This window comes from Astatotilapia calliptera, chromosome 22, assembly GCF_964374335.1.
Source record: "Astatotilapia calliptera chromosome 22, fAstCal68.1, whole genome shotgun sequence".
Classification (NCBI taxonomy): domain Eukaryota; kingdom Metazoa; phylum Chordata; class Actinopteri; order Cichliformes; family Cichlidae; genus Astatotilapia; species Astatotilapia calliptera.
This window is the reverse complement of record NC_137442.1, coordinates 7,589,061-7,597,535: the sequence shown is the minus strand read 5'-3', so window position 1 is coordinate 7,597,535 and position 8,475 is coordinate 7,589,061. Positions and strand designations below refer to the sequence as shown.

The window sequence follows — 8,475 nt, the reverse complement described above, 5'->3', positions numbered from 1 at the left end:
TAAGACACGTAGCATGAAACCGGGAAAGGGAAACTTAAATACAGGGGTAGAAAACACAGAGACACTAATAAACAAATAAGATAAGATAAGATAAGATAAGATAAGATAACCTTTATTAGTCCCACACGTGGGAAATTTGTTTTGTCACAGCAGGAGTGGACAGTGCAAAAGTTATGAGGCAAAAATTAGAATACAATAAGAATAAATACAGTACACAACTGTACAGAATAGAATAAAATAAAATACTATATACAGTAGAATAAAATAAAATAAATATACAATAAGATAAAAATAGAATACAAATACAAATACTATATACAACTGAGTAAAAATACAACGATGACAGAAAGGATTATTGCACTTAGTATTATTGCATATGTATGGATGTGTGTGCTTGATCAGTTAAAGTCTAAATGAACTTAGCTACCCTAAAGAACACATAACATCCAAATAAACTAAACTCAAAACACTGGGTCAACAGATCCAGGAACATGACATTTATGTCTTTAAGACATTCCTGCAGTTTAACTATTTGGTGTGTGTTATCTGGCTTCATGGACAGATAGAGCTTGGTGTCATCAGCATAGCAGTGAAGATTTATGCTATATCTTCTAATGATGCTGCCTAGGGGAAGCATGTATAATATAAACAGAATTGGTCCTAGCACTGAACCCTGTGGAACACCATAATTGACCTTAATGTGTGAAGAGGACTCTCCATTTACATGAACAAATTGGAGTCTATTAGATAGATATGATACAAACCACTGCAGCGCAGTACCTGTAATACCTACAGCATGCTCTAATCACCCTAATAGGATATTATGGTCAACAGTATCAGACGCTGCACTGAGGTCTAGCAGGACAAGCACAGAGATGAGTCCACTGTCAGAGGCCATAAGAAGATCATTTGTAACCTTCACTAAAGCTGTTTCTATGCTGTGATGAACTCTGAAACCTGACTGAAACTCTTCAAATAAGCCATTCCTCTGCAGATGATCTGTTAGCTGTTTGACAACTACTCTGCCGGTCGGAGCGGGCATGCTCCATTTTGCGTAACTATTTTTAAATCCCGGTAGCTCTGCAACCACGTAAGCTAGCGCAATCATTTTTTTTGCCTATAAAACCGGAGGAGTTGTACTTACATCTTATGCCATCAGCTTGTCCTAGGTTACGGTTTCCTTCCACATATAGCTTTGCAAAAACTGCATAAAAACCACTTGCAGCAACAAAAACACAATATTCCAGAAACACGCTTTGCTATCCGATCAGCTGTTTGTAACACTTCCTACTCCATCAGCGCGAACTATCGCATGTCCACCATGACCTGCCCGAAACCGGAAGTGGCGTCATTTTGCGGAAATGTAGTTTTTTACCATCAGGACCTTATGAGCCTATACTTGTGTTTTTAAAAGTTATGTTTGACTTTATGACTTTCTGTGTCGTTTCTGGGATGCTTAGGACTCATATTGCACTGCTGGAAATAGTTTATTTCGATGCATATGCTGTTTTTTTTGCAAATTTGCATTATAATATTTATTTTCGTTTTTTCTGCAGTATATAAAAATTTATAAAACAATTTTCAATTTTTTTTGTAGTTTATTGCATTTATTGCAATTTATGTAATTACTATGCACTTAATGCATACATATTATTAAAACTTTGGCTATAATGGTTGTATTGATGTATATCAACTTGAAATGCTCGCAAAAATGGCACTACAAGATGTAAAAATATAATATAAGCTCTGGCGGACTTGGTTCTATGCTAGGTCTTAAAGGGTTAAAGGATGTTTGATATGAAAGGAAGGTTGGAGATCGGCCTATAATTAGCTAAGACAGCTGGGTCTGGGGATGGCTTTTTATGTAAAGGTTTAACTAGAGCCAGCTTCAAGGCCTGTGTTACATAGCTGATTATTAGAGATAAGTTGATCATATTTAAGATTGAAGCATTTATTAATGGCATGACTTCTATGAGCAGGTTTGTAGGAATGGTGTCTACAAGGCACGTTGATGGTTTAGAGCAGTGGTTCCCAAACTTTTTTTGCTAGGCCCCCCTTTGTTTTACAGGAAAAATGTTCGCGCCCCCCCCGCACATCCTCCAACCACACACACCCATTATTTTGCTCCATTGCGGTTTATTTCACACCTCACACATTTAGTAAACAATTAAGCAAATACAAGTAATCTGCAATAAATGACAGGTAGTAAGAAAACAAACTACTAACTCTTTTCCGCTACGTCCACACCTACACGGGTATTTTTGAAAACGCAGCTTTTTCGTCCACACGTAAACAGCGTTTTCAGTGGTTTTAGCATTTTCACTGATTACTGCACAGCTGGACAGAAAAGGCAAATTTAAAAAAAAAATCATTAAAACATAACGACAACGAGCAGAGTTACACTAATAGAGTGTAACTTTGTGGGAGTCTTTATTTGTGTGGAGTTCATTTGTTCAGTTGGAGGAGTAGAACAAGAAAAACTGGAAAAATTTACATACTGACAGGAGGGAGGAGTTCTTGTGGTTAGAGTTTCAATGAAATCATTTGAATGTAGAGCATTAGTCCCTCCTCTGATGTAGTATAAGAGATCCTAACTTTCAATGCTCCTTGTTTTTTCCACCTTTTCAGAATCAGAGAAGTTCCTGAAATAATCACGGGAGGTAAGATAACATCAAATGACGGGAACACGCAAGCTAGACTTAGCTATAAATGAATGACTTGATGAACCTGATTGCTACTTACTGGGGATGGCTATAACTCAGGGGATAGCAGGTTATTTACTAATTGGGTGGTTAGTGGTTCATTCCCTGGCTGGCCCAAGTTATTCTCCACCCTGCATTTCACCAGGGTGTAAATGTTAGACAGAATTCACTGAAGCATAGGAAAAAGTGCTCGTATCAATGGTTGAATGAGGTGTATTGTGTAAAGCACTCGGACTACTCTAGTAGCAAAGGGTTATTTAAGAACAAGTCTAAATAAATCACCAAATTAAATATTTCACTAATTACGTTTTATTTACTTTAAAAACTGAAATTAGATTTTACCCTTTATATAAAAAAGTTATTATCATTTATTAAATGTTTAAAGTAAGTCCTTACTTTGGTTCTTTGTCACACCACTGCAGTCTGAATGCAGACATTTAAAAGAAGCTAACAAAGTCAAAATGGTTAAAGTTAAAAGCAAGTGAAAAACCAGCCATGTTCTGCTTGAAAATAACTGCAGAAAATGTGAGGCCACCTCATTACTTGAGGCCACCTTTGAAAAATGATGACAAAGTCTGGAATATAGGGAATTAAAAAGATAGAAATGATTGAGAGGTGGCTCTAGATTTTTGCACAGTGTTGCAATTTTGAATAACTGTACATCAGTGAATACCCTTACAATCACAAGCTGCAAGTGTGTGTTTATGTTACTATTTTTAAAATGCAAGTTTGTCATATTTGTCACTTATCATATCTGTTACTTATGGTTAAATGCTTTTCTTACATTTCAGTTCCACAAACCAAAGTTTGCTGACACTTAAGAAGATACAAGACATCTGTTTCCACTACACAATGAGAATTTATTTGGTGCAAGCTTGGCGATACCTAATTAAGGGTAAAACAAAGTTAAACATAGTACTGGTCAACTATAAGATGTGATAACATTTTATAATACAGTTGGCAACACATCATAGCTTTACATCATCTGCCATGTGTTTCTGTTCAATTTAGGGTGCAATTATAAGTAATTCCAAATAAATGTTTAATTAATTTGTACCTTTGATTTATTCAACAATTACAGAAAAAAGTTATATTATGAAAAAGTGTGCTCCCTTCAAAAGCATACACAAACCGAGTTTTGCCTTCTCTTGTTTTACTTAAACAGAATTATTTGGATTATTATTAATATTATTATTTGGAGGTAAAGTTAAGGTACTTTAACTGCTAATAAATAGGGCAGTGAAGGTGATAACTGTCACGGTCCAGTGTCGGTAACAGAGTTTGTTTTTTTAGTTTGGTTTTTGTGTTCCCTCTGTTTACTGTCTGTACCATGTCTCCATACATTTCCGGTTTTATTGTGAAGGTCCGTGTCTCATGTGAGTGTATTCTGTTTCACTTCCTTGTCTCGTCTTTCCCAATCAGTCCCAGCTGTGTTGCCACCTGTTCCTCGTTCCCTCTTGTGACTGCCTGCGTATTTATAGTGTGTATCATCTGCTCATCGCTGGTTTGTCTGTGCATTTTCCTGTGTGGGTTCCCCGAGTCTCCCTGCAGCTCCCTTTCAAATCTATTGTATTTAGTTGTCTCCAGTTTAGGTATCCTCAGGTTCTGTTTCATGCCCACTGCGTGTCTGTTTATTTCACCTCCCCAATAAAACTCCCTTGCATCTGAAAGCAGCCTGCATTTTGGGTCCTTCGTTAAATTCCTCACTGTTTGCCCCACGAGCCGTGACAATAACTTTCTTATTTTTTGCAGACTGGAGACAGCTGGGATCAACTGGCCATTCCAGAAGAATGATTACCAGGCTGCTGAACACTGCCTACCGAAGCCCTATGCAGCGTCTAAGAACTCGTCCACAAACTCTATCCGGTCCAGTGACTTTGTTGGGTTTGATGTGGCTCAGGGGTCGCTTCATTTCGTGGGTCCCTGTCGCCAATGGAGAGTCTTCTTTAGGCTGGTTCATATCATGGTGGGTAACACAAGTTTTCACATTTTTTTTAAAAAGTAAGAAAACTATTGCTGTATTCTTATTTTTTTTTAAAAAAAACTGTCACCACAGAATTAAACACAATTCTTGTAACTTCTAAAACAAAATCGATTGCTCAAACACAAGCAATTGTGGGAACATAATTCCAAATAATTACAGTGCAAATATTAACTTTTTCTTTTTAGGTTTTTTATTACTCCTTCCAAGTACTCAGATATCATCTCCAACAGTGATCTGAAATCTAAAGGACCTCCTGATGTCTACCAACTGAGAACAAAGAAAGAGAAGTTTGGGAGTCTGACAAGAATTACTGTTGGGGAAAAAAACCCAAACAAGCCAAATAAAACCATCTTACTTGTGGGTGAAACGGGAGCAGGAAAATCTACTTTGATCAACGCTCTAGTCAACTTCACCATGGGGGTTCAGTTTGAGGATGGAGTCTGGTTTCAGATTATAGAGGAGGAGAAGAGAAGTCAGACAGAAAGTCAGACATCAGATGTGATCGTGTATGACATCTTTGGTTTTGAAGATAAATCTCTGCCCTACTCTCTGACCTACTCTCTGACCATCATTGATACTCCTGGATATGGAGACACCAGAGGTACTGAAATTGATGATAGCATCAGTGAAAGACTATTAGACTTGTTTCAATCAGAGGATGGAGTTAACAAAATTCATGCAGTGGGTCTGGTGATGAAGGCAAGTGAGAATCGACTGAGTGACCGACAGATGTACATCTTTGATTCAGTGGTGTCTTTGTTTGGAAAAGATCTGGAGAAAAGCATTGTTGCTCTCATCACACACTCAGATGGAGTAACACCTGAAAATGCTCTCGAAGCTCTCGAAATTGCAAAAATTAAATGTCCAAGAAATGGAAATAATGAGCCTGTTCACTTCCTGTTTAATAACCAACAGAGAAAAGAGAGAACAGAAAAAAATGAATCTTGTTTGAAGACAGCATGGAGAATAACAGAGAGAGGAATGGATGAGCTCACAGCTTTTCTAGAAAAAACTGCACCTGAAAAGTTGGTGGTAACAACTGAAGTGTTACGTGAACGCAACAGACTGAAAGCCTGCATACAAAACTTGAAAGAGAGAATAAATGAAGTTGAACTCAAGCAAACCGAAGCCAGACAGAGACAAGAAGTGTTAGAGAAACATAAAAAAGAGATGCAAAACAATGAAAATTTCTCTGTCGAAGTTCTGGAGATTTACAAAGAGAAAGAATATATAAAATCTGGGTGGTGGGGTTTGGTGTTTTATAGTGGTACTGTCTGCTGTACAAACTGTCAGGAGAACTGTCACTTGGATTGCAGAATGGCCTGGTATCCTGGACAGTGTGATGTCATGAAAGGAGGCTACTGCACTTCTTGCACCAGGAAGTGTCGTGCATCAGATCATGTGAAAGAAAATTGGAGATATGTGCAGAAAACAAGGAAAGTCTGGCAGACATCAGAAGACATGAAAAAGAAGTATGAAAAAAATAAGTCTGAAAGTCAAGAGCAGATGAGCCTTCTGGAACACCTTCAAGAGGAAATAAGCCAACTGGCAGCAAAGAAGTCACAGTTACTTGGTGAGTGCTACCAACGACTTGTCACACTGGAGCAGATCGCTCTGAAAGCTGGTTCAGCATCCACTTTTGTCCACTTGGACTTCCTGATTGAGAAGATGAAGGAGGAACAAAACACAGAGAAGGTCCAGAAACTGGAGGAAATGAGAAAGAGAGTGGATGAAGGAACCAGAGTAGGGTCATTGTATATGCAGGGAAAAAACTAGAGAAGTGGAAAAAGTGGGGTTAGGGGTAGGAATGGATGACTGAGCCTTTGTCCAGACAGAGACAGGAGAGGCGGAGTCCATCCCCCAAACGGGTTGCCCTGTTTGACCCCGGAAAAAGTTTTGGGAAAGGTTCTTCCTACTGTGTTCTATTCTGCTCATTTTCTTCCGATGAGCCGTGTTTTTGTTTTTTGGGGGATTTTTTATAAATTTTTTTGTGTAGTTTTTTTTTTTGTTCCCTGTTGGGTTTGTTATTCCCGAAGGAAACCCACCCTGCTGGTTGTCACGATTACGGGAAAGCCTGCTGACATTGGGTCCTCAGTCTTTGGTTAATTTTTGCGTTTGTGTTGTGTTTTATGTTTTGTATATTGTTGTAGTTTTTGTGATTTGGGTTCGCCTTTATCTAAGTAATTATAACTCTTATATGAGCTTTTATGAGGCGAGAAATAAATATAGAAAATAAAAAGAAAGAAAAAAATTTTAAAAAGTTTTATTTAATTAATTATTAAGATCAAGAAAATGGTGTGCCGTACACGCAACGATTCGACCCTTCAAGGTTCTTCTTCAGGCGCTTGGCACACAAAAAAACTGCTGACAAAAATGTGGCTGTAATGCACAGTTCTGTGGCTGGTAAGAGATGTTCACTCTTCAACGCTCCAAATCCGAATGAGCTCCTGGCTGACTCCACCTCCCTTTATACTGACTGTGTGTGTTTTTTATGTTTTGTCAATCCATTTCCAATTCTCCTTTTGTAAAACGTGTATTAACCTTCTGCATGTGAATCCTTTTTACCATTACCCTTAAATATGAACTCTAAACATTTTACAATACACTGTTTTTAATATTTAATCTTTTTAACTGTATTTGTTTCTTGTGAAATGATGTCATGAAATAACACTGTTTTTAATGTTTTACGTGATTCCACGGTTTTTTTTTATTCTAAACATCATTTTTTATCAAATAAATTTTTTTTAATCAATTTTTATGATGTAAATAATGTCCATGTCCAATTGTAATTAACTGTAAATATTAGGATGAGGGTTTTGTATTATGGCCCCCAGGTTAAGATTAGAGTTAGGATGAGGGAGGGGTTAGGGGAAATCAAATTTGGGAGTCAGGGTTACTTTGGAGCACTTTTTTGCCACATGTATTGCAAACCACGTCTCAGCTGTTTGTGGAGGTAAAATAAGTCTGCACATGACTAAAATTACACTCAGCCATTGTTGTGAGTGCACACACCAAGGGGCTGCGAGACATTTATACAGCCGTATTTCGCACATGACTATGAAAGGCGGAAGAGAAAGTTGTTCCTTTGAATGTAGACAATCCGAATGTTATAGTTTCTTTCCACTGTGTTCCTGTTAATGAACTACAAATTTACTCTAAATTACTAAAATATCGATATTCTAATGTGAGAATCGAGTCAGACTCTTAAAGATTAGTAGTTAATTAAAGGTAGTCATTAAAAGTAACAAATGATCTTTATGCCACAGACAAGGGAGACATTAATAAAGCTCTCACAGCCCTACCTTATGCTTATTATCCATACTGGACTTTGGATGCCTTTTTTAAAAAACATTATTTTTTGTCTCTGTCTTGATTATTAAATTTTCCACTTTCTTTAAGTTGTTTAGAATGGACTGAAATTTACAAAGCTTGTCTCAGTAACCACTCAAAGTCCTTTACACTACAAGCCAAATCCAACTTTTTTCACATATTCATCTAGGTCTCCATTCAGTATCTAATTAGCATCTACAACTAGGACCAATTTAGAAATACCAGTTAATCAAAATTGCAGAACAAATCCCATGTAGCCACAAAGAAAAAACACGAAAGCCACATAGAGACACCAGGAAAGTGAGGTGACAGTGCTCACCACTACACCACCATGACGCTTTGGTTATATCCATGGGAATTTGTTTTATTTCAACATAAACACATTATGTTCTAAAATTAGCAATTAATTATTTATTAATTAATAATTAATGTTTTTTTCTATAAGTAACTGGTGGTTGT

The 8,475-nt window shown here is 37.3% G+C and overlaps 1 protein-coding gene across 1 annotated transcript; it reads left to right on the top strand.

The window, feature by feature from the left end:
* Positions 1–3,914: 3,914 nt before the first annotated feature.
* Positions 3,915–7,439, top strand: LOC113015233 (uncharacterized). Its single transcript, XM_026157183.2, has 2 exons — positions 3,915–4,668; positions 4,872–7,439. The coding sequence occupies exons 1-2, from the start codon at positions 4,493–4,495 to the stop codon at positions 6,460–6,462; spliced, it is 1,767 nt and encodes a 588-aa protein (XP_026012968.2). The 5' UTR covers positions 3,915–4,492; the 3' UTR covers positions 6,463–7,439.
* The last annotated feature ends 1,036 nt before the right edge of the window (positions 7,440–8,475 follow it).